General features: G+C 38.0%; 1 protein-coding gene across 2 annotated transcripts in view; it reads right to left on the bottom strand.

Annotated features, from left to right (window-relative positions):
• Window positions 1-16,093, bottom strand: part of adcy2a (adenylate cyclase 2a) — a 59,279-nt gene that overhangs the window by 15,072 nt on the left and 28,114 nt on the right. For both annotated transcript variants that reach the window (XR_015037872.1, XM_085802515.1), the window contains exons 4-16: window positions 11,366-11,515; window positions 9,028-9,176; window positions 8,739-8,850; window positions 8,160-8,287; window positions 7,274-7,432; window positions 7,034-7,166; window positions 6,164-6,340; window positions 6,024-6,067; window positions 5,758-5,838; window positions 4,001-4,070; window positions 3,697-3,794; window positions 3,383-3,467; window positions 584-721 (exon numbers count right to left, since the gene is read on the bottom strand). Coding sequence is in view for 1 of the 2 variants with exons in the window: in XM_085802515.1 (XP_085658641.1) it covers window positions 584-721; window positions 3,383-3,467; window positions 3,697-3,794; window positions 4,001-4,070; window positions 5,758-5,838; window positions 6,024-6,067; window positions 6,164-6,340; window positions 7,034-7,166; window positions 7,274-7,432; window positions 8,160-8,287; window positions 8,739-8,850; window positions 9,028-9,176; window positions 11,366-11,515 (1,524 nt within the window). In the remaining variant the exon portion in view is untranslated. The remainder of the gene's footprint in view (window positions 1-583; window positions 722-3,382; window positions 3,468-3,696; window positions 3,795-4,000; window positions 4,071-5,757; window positions 5,839-6,023; window positions 6,068-6,163; window positions 6,341-7,033; window positions 7,167-7,273; window positions 7,433-8,159; window positions 8,288-8,738; window positions 8,851-9,027; window positions 9,177-11,365; window positions 11,516-16,093) is intronic.

The raw sequence follows: 16,093 nt of genomic DNA, 5'->3' as shown, positions 1-16,093 counted from the left end.
AAATAAACATCAATCGGATTACACACACACAAAAAAATGTATAGACAGGAACAAAAATAATGATAAAAATGTTGTATACAGTATTTACTTATCATTACATGCAAATAATGTTGGCACTGTTATGCAGGGAGGCTAATCTTCTGTGCTGAAGAAGGCAGCATATAGACTGCATGACAAAACAATGCAAAGAATTGTTTGAATGCACCCTAAACATTTTAATCTAGTATTAAAATTCATACAATATTGAATTGCTAACTAAGGATTAAAATGCTATTGCCTCCACAGCACCTGACAATGACTGAGACAACACTGTGGTAAGGCATTTTTCATACTATGTTGATATAAATAAGGATTTTTTTATGTTAAGTCGGAAATATAGCAGTATTAATGCCATCCTGTTTCTGTCTTACATCTATTTGTTTACATCACCAAGTTGTAATAGTCAACACGCATTCTATTACTTTCTACTTACACTGCAGTGACAAATAAGGGAGTGTACTCGGAAGTGTTATACTTTATTATAAGTGAATCCCTAATTGGTGTTATCCTGCCCGTACAGCAGTATCTGCACATAAAAGCTTACCATGTTGAAGACTGCCATTATGAGTATTAGAGCTGTGGTTGTCATGGTGAGAGTGATGCGGGGCCATGGCTTGTTGGCAATAATGACTGATGACCTCAGCAGCCACATCCAAGACGTGGAGGCGCTTTTACTGCAGTGCTGCGAGGACATGAGCACACAACAACACAAAAACACAAGAATGCATGAGTCAAGGGCCACAAGAGGACTAGGGAGCTGAGATATTAAAGGTCGCAAACACATTCAAACTCACAAAAAAAAAGCAGAGAAGGATATTAGCAGATGTAAACTGCAAAAAAAGTAAATAATGTGCTTTTGAAAAGGCCCAGCAAATTTCTGAATTGATCACCACTGGAAATTGAAAAGGTATGTAAGTATGTAAAGGTATGTAAAGAGGGGTCCTAGCTTGACGATACATGCTGTAATTCATTTTTCAAGCTATATGCAGTAACAGTGCGATATTCTATAATGATTTAGGCATTCAGTATATAGTATATACATACAGCTACCGACAAAGCCTTCAGCTTGACACTAATGATAATATTCTTTGATTAGAGACGCACAAAAGCTAAAGGGGTTGTTAAACATACTTCACTAATCAAACCATTATGACTGAGGGCGATGTTTGTATATCTGTTTGTAAGAGAAGTGTAAAATCTGAAATCCTGCTCCTCATTTTAGCCCAGCAATATTAATTGGCAAATCAAACACTAGAGCATTATGATGTTAATATCTTCATATAATGTTTATTACTGTGTCTTCATTCACACAAAGTGCTATCTGCACAGGCTTCAGCAAACGCTTGCTGGGTCTGCTACAGTCAATTACTTTTCATGTTTGCAGCACTGCCTTTGGCTGAACGTGTTTCATTGCAAGACAATGACAGTGAAAAGTCCAAATCGTTTGCCTGATCATCTCAGTGCAATCTCTCAGCATCACTTCAGCTGAACTGATGTGACACTTCAGCAGCTCAGAGATGTACACTACAATACAATACACTACGGATGACAGTCTGTATTATGCACAAGCAGGACCACAAATAATGCATAGCTAGTGGCACACGTCATTTTGTTTTGAAGACAACATGGCATTTGCAAACACTTTTCATCTCTAGACCAGGAGAGAATATAATAGTAGGGTAAGTGTAATCTAAATTAATCAGATGAATAAGAATTAAAATACAGAGAACGGCAATCTGCCAGGGTTGAGTACTGTACAAGACATCAAGTTTCAGTCACAGAATCAGAAAAGCATTCAAGTCAGTTAATCAAAAAAACATGTTTGACCCATCAAATGTTACCTCAAGCATTGACCCCCAATATAGTGGCAAGGATTTTTGCTAGTGGTCAATACCTTATTTTGTGTTTGACAAAGAAGAAGACACATCTGCAGCAGTTAAAAAAAAGTCAACGGGCTGCTGTACCCTCTTCAAATTCTAATTTGAAGTAAAATTTTATGCTAATATGTATAAATCTCAAATTAGAAATATCACTGACTGAAAAATCAGGCATGTTATTATAGATAGGTAATTGAAATGCTTATTTGGGATCATTTCATTGTTTAACTTTTTGAGCCGAAGCTGGAGCAAAGGAACTGATCAATGCACTTGAGCAAGACAGTGCCAAGGAAGAGACGTGGATCTTTATTATGGAGCCCAATATTCTTATTCATAAAGGATACATGAAAGGTTGTAAATTATTACACAGACACCCTAGGATAGGCTTTGATGAATGTCTGCAAATTTCACAAAAAGTAGGGAATTATAAGACACAAACTAAAGCAAAGCAAACCCTGCAATACCAAATAAAGTTAACAAAAGGCAGCAGGAGGCTTCTCAACTTTAGCGATCAAGTGCTGTGTTTTGTTTTTGAGCCTTGGGCAACATCCGTGGGGAACTCGGTTCAGAGACAAGAAGCAAATCCTCACTTCTAAAGAACTGAAAATCAGACATAGGGTGGAATAGGTTGTATAGGCCTGCGGCTTATATAATTTTATAGTACCTTTAAAGTTTTAACAGTCATTTCTTTTTTCTAATCTTAATCTTTTTCTGATCCTTTCATTTATTTTTACACAAAAGAGAGTTGTGGCAGTGTTTAATGCCCTAGACTATCTTCCAGTGGCTAGATATGTCTGTATAGTGACAATCTATACCGCCATAACACTACCTGCTCCTTCAAAAGGGCACATGAAGACTCTGTTGGCAATTTCATTGTTTGGCTGTAGTTAGGGGGCTAAACCCCCATCAAGGTTATCATTGAATGAATTCAGCTTCTTGATTTAAACAGAAGACACATAATAAACCACACATATGCTGTAGAAACTGCTGCACAGCCCAATCTGGAAACAAATGACTGTGCTCCGCAGATGAAGATGAAAAACTGTTTTGTCATATGACATTTTATCAAAGCATCTCTGAATTTGTATATGGGCCTAATGTTATCAAAGAATAATGGGATCTTGAAGCATGCACCAAAGCAGCTGTGTGCAGAGGCTCTCTAAAGACCAGAAACAGAGGTTGAGGGGACGGCCAGGAAGCACCTGTTTAACACAGGCTCAAGATTAATTTTTAACAGTGTCACACCAAGTACTTGTGTTAAACCAAGGGGCACTTAAGCCAACAACAAAGGCCCTTAATGGGCTGTTGAGATGACCAGAGGGGCACTTTGGCCACTCATGTGTGTTTAGTATGATATTAGGACAGACATTTAGCACCAAATTGCCCCATTAGAGAACAGGCATATCCTGGTTAAATACAGGTTTTATTATAAAATAGTGTTGTTAGCAGTGACTGGATTTACTCACCAGGAAATGTCCAATGAAACATATGAAGAGAATTAACGACAGGATAAGGAAAGCCATAGCAAATGATATTCCTAAGACAGTTGTCCTAAAAAGAAAACAAAAACATAAAACATGAGCTCATCAAATTTAGGTAAGTTTTATGTTCCTCTTTGAAAAATAATTAGCCCTGCTCTGAGCTCAGAATTAATTGTCATGCAAAGACACAAGCAAAGTCTACTAATGTATGTTAGTAAAGAATAAATATACTGTTTTCCACACCACCAACACAGAGTAAAACATTATTAATGGTAATCTTTTTCCAGTAACACACGTACTTTGGAAGGACGAGGATCTGCACAATAAAAATGCAGAAAAATATCAAACAGGCGCAGGTGATGTAGTATTTGAAGGCAGGCAAGGTTGTTGCTCTGTACTGAAAGAATAAAAAGAAGGTCAAGTTTTAGCAAAGCTTTTTAAAACAGATACTCAAGCTACTTCTGACACACTTAAGTGTAAAATCAAATAAGTGTAGGTAAAGAACATGCAGTTACAAAATGTCCTCTTTGGAAAAAAAAACTACTCTAACATATGGATCTACTGCACAGTGAATGATGCCAATTTACTGAGATTGCCTCTTACCTCCTTCTCCAAGGATTTGTTATGAAAGAATAACGATATTCTTTGGATGTCCTCAGACTTGAGCCACTGTCTGAAAACATAAAGAGTTATAGAAGTTACAGAAAAGATAGATAAAATCTATTTGAGTTTTTTATGTGAAAAGTAAATAAAGCTCCTGCAGCAAATAGGCATTATAGGAGCCCAATGTTCTCCCACTGTTATCACACTATTAGCTACATTTTATTTCATGAACTTGAAAGAACAAATAACTGAAGAAGAGTGGTTTAATATTTGTAAAACACAGTGCACGTCCACTAGCTCCAGGATCTAGAGAGAATTCAACTGGAAGAATATGGCCAGACTTTAAAGGATACTGGGACAAAATATGGAGGGGTTTACAAAAAATACTACAGTAGGATGAGATACCAAAAATGTGTAAGATACTCTACTTGGGGAACTTAACACAAATACAAAAAGAGGATGAGTATCTTGTTAAAGTGCTGCTATCAGCCAGTAAAAAAACAGTTACGAGAATGTGGTACAAAGTAGACCCACCGACTGAGGAGCAATGGATGTGCACTGTAATGGAGAAAATCACACATAAACTGAGACTACACTACAAGAGACACAATTTGAGGATGTGAAAAATGGATTGATTATAGAAGACGAGAAGAGGACACCACCATTGCCACTGAACAATAAGGACATTGATATAAGGATGAATGTTTAACTATGTATGTATAATGTGCCCTCACATTGTACTTGTTGAAAGAAAAAAAAAGTTATATAAAAAAAAACATGATGTGATTCTCGCAGCAGTCTCAGCCACTGGGACAGCAGAAATTGTACAGGTTTTCTGCAGGACAAGTACTTCATCATTTAATTCTGTTTCATGGTTTTTTTAAGGCATATAAACACCTTGAGGTGTATGGTGTGTTGATTGATGAAGAGAGAATGAAAAGAGTCTGTGAATCAGTACGTGAATAAGTAGCAGCTAAGGAAAAAGGGGATACGTTTCTTTCAACACACTGTAACCAAACCACTAGACCCTGGAATCCAGGCCTACGCCAGCTTGAATTTTCTGCTGTCTAACTAAAATAAAACATATCGTCTGATGAACAAAAGCCACATGTGATTGCAAGGGACCTGCAGGGTGGTTTAGCTGACACGTGTTGTGGTTGCGGTGGTTGCGGTGGTGCACCATGGCACTATGAGGAATTGATGCAGTGATGAACATGGACTCAGTGGAAGAGTCATCAGGAAAAAATCTCAACTGTGACATAATAACAAAAGTCAACACTTGAAGCATGCAAAGCAATGTCTGGATAAGCCAGAATGATTTTGTAAACCACCGCCACGGAGGGATGAAGTCAAAATTGAGAACTTAGGCCTCTTTGATTGATGGGGATATAGCTAATAGTCTTTGGCACTGAGAGGTAGCTGGGGTTTCTGTGCTGTCTGTCCGAAGCAGACCTCATAATTCACCTGTGATGGTTCACAAACCTTTACAAACTACTGTTTAATTTGTTTCTATCTTTAAGAGTATCAAGTAAAAGGTTGTAGGACCTTAATCTTATCCAAATCCAGAACTTTTACATACAACTTTAACTTGGATGTGTTCATAGTTTTGCCATGTATCATAACATCAGTTTTAGAGAAGACTTAAATCTTATTAGTATTTGGATCATTTTCTCAACTCTCTACTTTTTGCATTTAACTATACTTTTTACAAAACAATTTAAAAATTGTTCATATTTACATTTTATGGAGAACCTTACTTTTGTGAATTTATCCCATCAAACGTCCTAATCATCCTCTCGTTAAGTTCCTCCTCAAATCTTTTCTTCTGAGACTTTGTCCTGTAATGGGAAACAAGAAAGCACAGAATATCTTTTAAGTTCACATAATATTAGTCACACACATCAAAGCCTCTAGCCAAAGTCTAGTCTTATTAAACATCTTGTCGTCTGTCTCTGTACTGTTAAGGGATGAGGATAATCCTGCCAAAGAAAATTGTGCTGGAGCTGTAAAATGAGCAGCTTGCCTTTCTGATCTTCTCTGAAAGTGATACTGCCCCATCGGCACATCCTAGACACAGAGGAAGAGCAGGGAGATGGGTTACAAGCTACAGCTGAACTTCCCCATCATCTAAATCACAATGGATATGTAGCAAAGATTACACACAGCAGTGTTGATCCTCCCATTCTCATTGGTCATGCTGTCTCTGTGGTGCAGGTTGGCAAAGGGCTTGGCCGCTCCCCACGACTCCAGGTAGCGGGTCATCCTGACGGACGCCCTCATCTTTGCTCCATCCATAGTGTGTCTGGAACGGTAATGATGCTGTGGGCTCCGACGCTCCACCTGCACATAGATGGATATTGTGTTAGTTCACTATAGGGGATTTAATTATCTCATTAGCGTCTTTTTTCACTCCAGAGAAAAGAACTAAAACACACAAATAAACAAGTTTAATTCCTAAATTAAATTCTTAAATTAACAATAATTGGACATTCTCTATAGTCATTAGGCTTGCGTGCGCGACATGCATCACTGTCTTTCTTTTGGGGACGGTGTAGCGATGAGTATAGTATAATAAAGTATAAAACTTTGGGTCTGAATTCAATTTTCCCTCCATTGAAGGGAAACAACATGAAGTGAGAAGAGACAGAGAGGGAGAGACAGCTGTCTCCTTCCAGACGCAGGACCTTTTCTCTCCCTCTGACCCTCTCGGTGTTCCAGGACATCCCCATGCCATGGACGGATTAAGCACTGCTGATGTTTGTGTCAAAATACTATAGGCTATATATCATGATTCATTAGAAAATAAAGACATTTTATGTAAAAACAGATATTCAGCAGCGAGCACCCCCATATAGTCAGAATGGTACGACTTTTTTACATAATCACATTTTGCGATGATTCGACAGCGAGGTTGGCAGTCGAATCAGGCTTCTCCGAAATATAATCAATGAATCGTCGACTATTCAGGCTCACTGCATTTTATTCAATGCCCAATATGTAATTTTGTTGACTGTACCAAACATGCTGTGGTACCTTTGGATTGATGACCAGATAGGTGATTACTCCATGCTCCTTCAGGTAGGGGTCTCTTTCCTGTCCATCTCCATCTTCCACTTTATAGGCGCCATTCAGGTGCTCTAGTGTCACTGAAGTGATGTGGACTCGTCTGGCAATGAACAGTTGTGACCAATCAGCAAACAGATTTTCAATGAATACCTTCAGCAAGGACCAAAATGGAAACAAGTGCCTCCAATTTATTTCCAGTTCACTCACCCTGGTACACCTCCTGCCTCCATATGATTGGCCAGTGTGACATCATGTGACCACACATCGTACTGCCATTTCTGAAGTCCAATCACACCACACAGGACATTCCCTGAATGCACACCAACACGCATGTTGATGTCAACCCCTGTGGCATCTCGTACTTTCCTGTCATACGCAAAAAAAAAGCAGACTTTCTTTAATATAAGGTAATGAAAAAACGAGCAACCATAACATGCATCGCTTTAGGGAAAGAACAAATGCCTGGCCTTTATGGTGTATGAAAAGAATTGAAACACTGGAAAAACAACTGTGATGAAAACTTTCCACAGTCAAAAAACATGCTACTCCTGATTTAATGTACTGTTTGTAACCCAATTAAAATGTGCCATGAAATACTCTGATCTTGGTCAAATTATTAGTATGCATGTAAAGACACTGTGAAGCTCCACAATTTAACTTCATGATTCGGTGCAGGTTGGTCTTCCTATCTCAGTTAATTCTATCACGATCCACTCACTCCACTTTGTATCAGGCTGATGTCTAGAGATAAGATAGGAAACCATGTTTACCACAGGAGCACTTTAACACTGTTCAGATAGATTGGCAATCGAGAAAACCTCACAAAATCTGAACTTCTTGTAAGCCTGTAGCTGTATAACACATGTTTCAATACTGTAATGTCATTCAAAAAAGTGCAGCATTTTGAGGAATATCTGAATAATCTTTGAAATTCCTGTAGTCAAAAGTAAAACCTCACATTCTTACACGTGTAATGAGACACTTGAGAGTTTTTCAGTTGTAGCTGAGGTAACAGACAAGAAAAAGCATGAAGCACATTTTCAGGACTGGGCATTGCGTTCTTTAGCAGCACTGTTATGTAACTAGCACTTACTTGATGGCCTCGCACATGTCCAGACCCATTTTCACACAGTTCTTAGCATGGTTTGGTAGAGACTCTGGTAGACCAGACACACAGTAGTAACAGTCACCAAGGATTTTGATCCGCATACATTCATTCTCCTGCACAGACACAGGTGGAAGACAGATTGAGATGCATGGTGTCAGATCCAGGTTAAACTGACAGACAATAGACCTTTTTAATTTAATCACACACAAGAAATTAATCCTCAGATTCTATATATTCAACACGCCTTATAGCTACACTGTGCTACACTTAATTGAATCTCTATATTTTCTTAAAATATTTGGTCATTTTTGACTCAACAGTCGATAAGTTATCACTCTTTGAGAGGCTGATAAATGAATCTCATTAAAAGTAAACACAAATCTAAGCTAGATCACAATAGATGATTCATAACAGCGTGAAGGGTAGATTTTACCCGTGATATGACAGTGACACATGAGATAAGAGAAATAAGTTGTTATCAATGTTTTCTTCAAAGAAAAAGCAAAGATAGCATTTTGTTAATATGTATTGTTCGGTGTCTGGATCCAATAATTAAATATTTACCTTGGCGATTTGATCAAATTTGCCGAACAGCTCGTTCAGCATGTGCACCAGCTCTCCTGGTGAACAATCACTGGCCAGCCGGGTGAAACCTACTATATCAGCATACAGTATACTAGAAATGGAAAAAATGGGAAAATATATATCAATATACTTTAATATAATGGATGTATATGTTTTCCATGAAGAACTGTTTTAAAAACAACAACTACATACATACATGAGATGACAGTATACATGTACTGTAGCGCAATACTGCTTGGTTTCATGAATCCAAATAAATAATACATACCTGACATTAGTATGTCTCTGGACATAGAGGTTATGAAAATTGTTTGTGTTCTCAATCTGGCCAAAGTTTGGACCCTTCAGTCTCTGGATGATCTCAGCTTTCATCACACGGGCGATATGAGCTGGCAACAGTGACAACAGGAGACGTTCCTGATGGCAATAACATAAAGAGAGCATAGGTAGCATAAGGATGGTTAGGGAAAATTAAGGGAGACACATATATGCTCAAAACATATATTATAAAATTACAAGGTTTCAGACTGCATATTAGCAACCACAGATGCCAATTTAAATATATTTTCTATTAAAGACTAACTTCCTGTCAGTGGAATTTCACAGGAAAATGTGTTAAGTGATGAAAATATGACAAAAGATCAAGGATTTGACTTCACTGAGAAAAAAAATCACTCAGAATCAAAGTTTGGATATGTATGACTGGTGAAATGAAGTAAGTATAACTATGAAGGACCTTCACTTGACACTTGAATTGTTTCACATGGTAAAATTTAATTGAATTTGGACCCAATAAAATTGGGAGGCATTAACCTTACAAACCAAGAAGCTGTTACCATTATGCCACCAGCCACTTTCAAAGCTTTAATTGCAAAGTGAAAGTTGAGTAGACCCTACATTGTGTTAGATTGTTTGTTAGCATGCTCATTACTTTATAGCCAGCCACCAGAAGACAGAGTCAGCTCTTCTTAACTATGTTCCTCTTTGAGGCAACTGCAAATTTGGCTCTCAGTCAGTTGACTAATTAGCAAATAAAACTCCTCTCAGGATGAAGAGAAGTTCAAGATAAACCCTTAATTAAGCTAACGTCACCTCCAACCTGACAGGTTTTCTGCACCATTGATCATCTCCCTGTGCGGCTGCCGGAGCTCAAGGGGTTTACTGTATCTGAAGGAGAAGTCAATGGTGGCTGCTAACCAACTCCATCAGGACTTTAAGTTTATGATGAATTCACATACTCCCCCCTTGGACTAAAAATGTATGCACTCGTGTACTGCAGGGCACTTTGTACAAGCAGCTAACAGCATATATTATGAGTGCAATGAGAACACAAGAGAAATACATCTCTCAGCAATGTTACTACAGTCTGCGGTAAACAATGTTAGTACTCCACAGTCACTGCAAGATACTCCACCAGAAGCATTTACAGTTGTACCAACAACAGCTGGATTCACCACATAGATAACCTGCTCCACCTAAACCCTAGGCTTTCACAACAGTTGAATTCACCTTCTTCTGACAAAACTACAACTGCAGCAGCTGTAGTAAAAAGCTTTATAGATCCAAAGCTCACACAGCTGTAGTATTTTTGGAAATGGCATTTACACACCAGAGTTTGAGAGAGAGTTTGGAGTTTTTCAAAGGGCTTACACAGTGATGTTGCTTATCGCCACGTATGTCTGAAAGTGTTAGATGGTTGCTGCAAAGACAAGTGTGTTTCAGTGGTCCAATAACAACAAAATGTTTCTATACGTTTGACACTGTTAGTTATGTAATAAACAGATCGATCTGTGTGTCATTTTTTATCAACAGTCATTACTTGTTTTCCCAGACATAGTGTCTAAACCACAACACATTTGACAAGCACCGTAGGCCGCCTTATATCAAGTGTTATTCTGGACACATGGCAAAGGATAAATTACATACACAACTACCTATAGGGGTTACCTAAGGGTTTATCAGCAGAAGAAAGTACATATAGACCTGACAATATGATTATTCAATCCGTAGCCTCAATGTAAAGGTACTTATTTAATGTCCATGAAAATATAGTTGCAGATCTATTGGTATCTTGTTATCCACCTGCAAAGCTTTCATCCACCAGTCATAGGATGCTAAAGAACTTTAAAAACTGAGAATCTAGCACTTGCAGCGGACTCCAGGGACTTAAGATAATCACTACACTAATTTAGGTCATTAACAAGTACCATGTCTATAAAACACAACCCCTGACACAAATTCTCCAGGGTCTCCTTTTTTCCTCGACACCACAGGAGAGCAAAGCACTGACACCAGCAAAGCCAAAACATCTAAGACCACTTTCCTATTCAAGTTGTGATGGCAGGGAAAGTAAAAGTCTGCAAGTGAATCTTTAACATGACACATGGTATGATACACGTGGAATTTTTAATGAAAAAACACAGCTACCCTCAAAAACACACTGTTGCATGCTAGGAAAAAATATACATAAAATAAAAATAAGTCACAAACAACTAGAGTCCTGTTTCTGCCACATTGTTTTCTTGTTTTACTTTCATCATCCACACCACTTGATACTCATTCACTCACTAACTAGCTCAATTATCATGAAGAGTTATCGACCTTACCTGTTGTCTCTTCTCGAACTCCAGTTTAATTGGAGACTTGATGCAGTTGCAGGTGTCCTGATAGGTCTGTTTTAGTGCCAACTCCATCAGATGTTTGTGATATGCCCCTGCCATGTTACCACACATGAAGATGATAATATTGGCCAAAATCTGTGGAGGAACAAAGGATAGTATAGATAAGTATCCAACAAAAGATGCAGAAACCATTAATGATGTGAATGGAAAAACGGCACACACTTGAAAGAGAAGTAAAAAAACAAAACAAAAAAAAAACAGCTTAATTCAAATGTTGAAACACAGTTAACATTATCTGTTGGTGTGTTATCTGTTGTAAATACATGAAACAGGCAGCATCAAAAACTGATTTTGTATCTACTAGCCACAGTGAAGACATTTTAAGCTACGTAGCTTTAATTAAGAAGTTAAGAAGTGGCATAAAACAGCCACTATCCAATGTTTCAACACTCACTAATCATTTTAAATCTTGTGGAGGCAATGGGATTTTGTTGTTAGTGTGATGGAAACTTCAAGTAATGAACAAACTTTCAAAGTGAACATAGACAAACTGAAACAAAAAAACTGAACCACACCAACAAATTCATCTCTAAAGTGAGACCAAAGCTATGGAAAAACAGCAGTGTTAAAGTGTGCTAAACCCTGGCAACTGACATATTGTATTCCAGTGATGTTGACTTCTGTTATCACACACTATATTTAAATACAATGTGGCATTCAAGAACAAAACAGCTCTTATTTCATTATCTTGTGAATCAGTATGAAGCAAATTGTCTCCACCTGTCCATGACCCCAAAGATAGCGGGATACAGAGGGAAGGAAAGTAAATGTAATTAGTGTGTGAGACCTTTTTACTGACCCTGCTCAGGTGTTTATTGCCTAAAAATAGAATTGTGTATTCTGAATGTTAGCTTTACTGTAGCATGGTCAGATTTTCTACTTCCCTGCTTGATGGAAAAAAGACAATCCCAACAACAAATAAACAAAAACAAATAAAGCCAGTGTGACAAAACATGTGTCTGCAGTCACTTCTCATCTATACACATACTTCCCAATGAGCTTAGTATAGGATCATTGCAGAGAGGAAAGCCTGTACATGCCTTCATTTGTGTGATTACAGCAAACACCACATCCCAGCACCGGCCCCAGGTGACCATGGCATGGCTTAAGTGACGGAGCTACCGTTAATCATAGTCACACTTGTGTCAGGATCACTGATGGCATAGATCCCTAACCCTAAGTACAATAAATCTCACGTGGTTGGACTAGAAAAGGAAAAAAAAAAACATCTCCTGAATCATTTTGTTACACTTTGGGCCATGTTTATTGAAGAATACCCAGAGCTAATGTTTAAAGTCTGAAATTCAGTAAGATGACCATTAAAAAGACAACTCCATGACCTCCCAACGTTTATGAAGTTTAATTGCAATGGCTTTTCAAATATTCAATGTCAAAACCCTTTGTTTGACTTCTCTGCTTTATTTTAGCCCATTAGTCACGAAGTATGCTAATCTGACGAACAAACTTCTTGCCCCACTTACTTTTGCTGATCTATAATAGATCTAGATGGTAGATAGATAGAAAATGCAGAGGACAGTCATAAAGATAACAGTAATATGGGTGAGAAGTGCAGTCTATTTAGTGTATTTTCATTTCGTAACTGTGCTTTACCATCATTCACACTTTCAAGCATTCCTCATGGAAGCACTAAACAGGAAGGTCCATTAGGGAAAGTATTATGATAGGATGTGGCCCAGCAATGATGAGTGAATATATGAAGTCCCAGGAGGGCTTATAAATTTGAGCTCAATATTTTGCAATTTAAAGCAAATGGACAATTTAATGGTTCTCTCCCATCTCGTTTTAAATAAGAATATTTCCCCTTCTCCTTCATGCTCACACTCTTTCATGAACACTCCTATTACTTTTCTCTCATTTGCCTGCCTTGTCCCATTCTCACCAATTTCCTGTTCACTTGCAGTCAGTCTCTCCAGCATAATGGTGACCTTACTGTCACACTGACCATTGGCAATTTGCTTTCTCTCTTTTTTAAATGCTAATGTGCCCCACTGATTTACATTATAGCACCAAGAGAATAACCCTTATGACCTTCTTCATGAAGACCAAACATTCTATTTCAGTAATAACAGTCAGAGCAAAACACATAAAAGCATAAAACTGTCCACATCATTTACATGTCAGGTCACAAAGGCTGTGATTAGAATTGGATTCAGGCAAAGAAATTAAAAGTTAAGAATTGAATAAAGGGATTTTTTTATCAGACTCTGCATGAGTGACTCTTTCTTTTTACATTGTAGAATAAGATGAACTTCTCTATTCTAGGGTTATACGGTGATTCATGTATCTCTATAAATCAAGTACCTCCAACTGATGACCTGCCAATACAGTGGGTCCAAAAGTCTGAGCCCACCTTCCCATTGACGTCAATGGGCAAGCGATCTCACAATGTATAAGGTTAAAAACAAATTTCCCCTTCTGTGGGCAGCATCAGTGCCAACACTGTCTCTCTTTCGGAAGTAAAGACCCAATAATTCCTGCTGCTCTCTTTTGATTAACAAGACGATTGCTACTTAGCAAGACCGTTCAATTGTTATATAACCAGAAGCGTGAGTATGCAATACCAAAAATGTCTCACTCTCCAATAATAATCCAGAGATGATAATTACAGAGGAGGTTCAGATTTACACATGCGATGCTCCAAATGTGTTAAGCAGTATTTCAATGGATGAAAAAAACTAAAAGTAAAATTACTGCTGTAAACATCTACTGTACCCTTTGATGAAAAAAAAGATGGATTAACAAACCAGATGAAGCTACAATCATGTCAACGCCAAACTATGATTAGTAAGGACTATACAGCTAACCTCTGGCATCACACCAGCCCAAGCAGTGTTTTGTGTGTCTTTGATATTGAAATTAGAGCAGATAACTACTACACCACTGGTAAGTAGTAAGTTTAATCTAAATGTCTCCAGGAGAGCAGGTTAGTATGTAACATTTGTGCATGCCATGTGGAGTGGCCATATATGAGTGTGGTCTGTTGGATGGGTTAATGTTCATATTTATTCACATAATTTTGGACAGATGGCTCTTTTTCTGTCCAGTGAATCTTTCATCCCTTCTTAGCATATCTGCAATGAAACAACAATGAAAGAAGAGACACAAACCAAGTTATTATTTTCCAATTTTCAATTATTTTCCAAATTAAAAGGTATTGCATTTGTGTGCCTGGCCTTATTCAGAGCTGTTTTCAATAGATAATAAATAAAACAGTCTGGACTTGTGTTGCAGAGTAGTGTTCAAAGCACGGAGTTCAGGCGAGTACACCGAATGATAGAAAGCAGACACAACAATATGAAACAGAGCCTTTGTAGGCTTCATAAAATGATTTTCAGTAGCTGATGATATATTGAATACAATATTTTAAAATCCATGATAATTTGAAAACCCATTCAGCTACAGCTACCAATGCATCCTCTATAAGCCTGCCAATTAAATATGGAAGCACCAGATGACCAACATCAAGCTTTGAGTGCTCCTTTTTCATTTTGGCACTATTCAATGCCTACTGTAGGTGACATGTACATGTAAATTATGCATCAATGCATTTTCCGGTTGGAAGTGATTTTTTTTTCCAATTAAATTTTAAAAAATACTGCAAAAAGAAAAGAGAGCTCTATGGGTGGTGCAGTGGTTAGCATTGTGGCTTCACAGCAAGAAGGTAGGACCTTTCTTTCTGTGAGGAATTTACACGTTACAGGGTTTCCTATGGGTACTCTGGCTTGTTCTCACAGTCCAAAGATGTACACATCACCTTAATTGGCGATTTTAATTGCCTGTGGGTGTGAGTGTGTGAGGTTGTTTGTCTCTATATGTCAAGCCGGTGGTAGACTGACAACCTTTCCACAGTGTACTCCACCCTCACCCTATGTCAGCTGGGATTGGCTCCTCTTGCTCTTCCCAATGGATGAATGGATAACAAATCTATTTTCACATGTTCAAACTAAACCCTAAGCCAGTGGGTTATCAAACTACACCAGCAGAACAAAGAAAATACACTGTGCATTCTATGTCAAGTTTTTCTCTCAATTACATACAGTTAAACCTGTGTGCTTCTCTGGTAGCTGACATCTGTTAAACAAGACACTGACAGCAATCCAGACCATTGCAAAGGTCAGTTGGCTGTGCAAAACATCTGCACCTCACTGATACACAATTAGAGATAACAGCAGGTTCAGGTGAGGATGGCCTCTAGAGTGCTTTGAGGCATGCTGCTGCTGAATTCTGGGATTATCTTAATCAGACAGCAAAGCTCTATACAGGCTATTATCATACAGCCAATAGTAGAACAAGACAAATCTAAGATCAGCATAGAGGTGAGTTTTGCCTTAATTACCTATTGCAGTAAATACACAGACATAATGCATAAACAGAAATTGCAGGTATAAATGAGTATCAGGACAATACTTTTGAACTAGGGCTGTCAAACGATTAATTTTTCTAATCGCGATTAATCGCATTTTTTCCATAGTTAACTCGCGATTAATCTCTATTAAAAATATTATATATGGCGCTTTGGACTTTCAACACTCCAAAGTGTTATAATCTCTAGACAAACAACTTTTAGACCAGACCTAGTAGGCCTACCTAATCATAACACATGATGCATGAAACTCACACAGAATTGAAACG

Source organism: Trachurus japonicus, chromosome 16, assembly GCF_045865225.1.
Source record: "Trachurus japonicus isolate A0001 chromosome 16, Traja_1.0".
NCBI lineage: Eukaryota > Metazoa > Chordata > Actinopteri > Carangiformes > Carangidae > Trachurus > Trachurus japonicus.
Note: the sequence above shows the minus strand (reverse complement) of the source record. Positions and strands in the feature narration are given on the sequence as shown.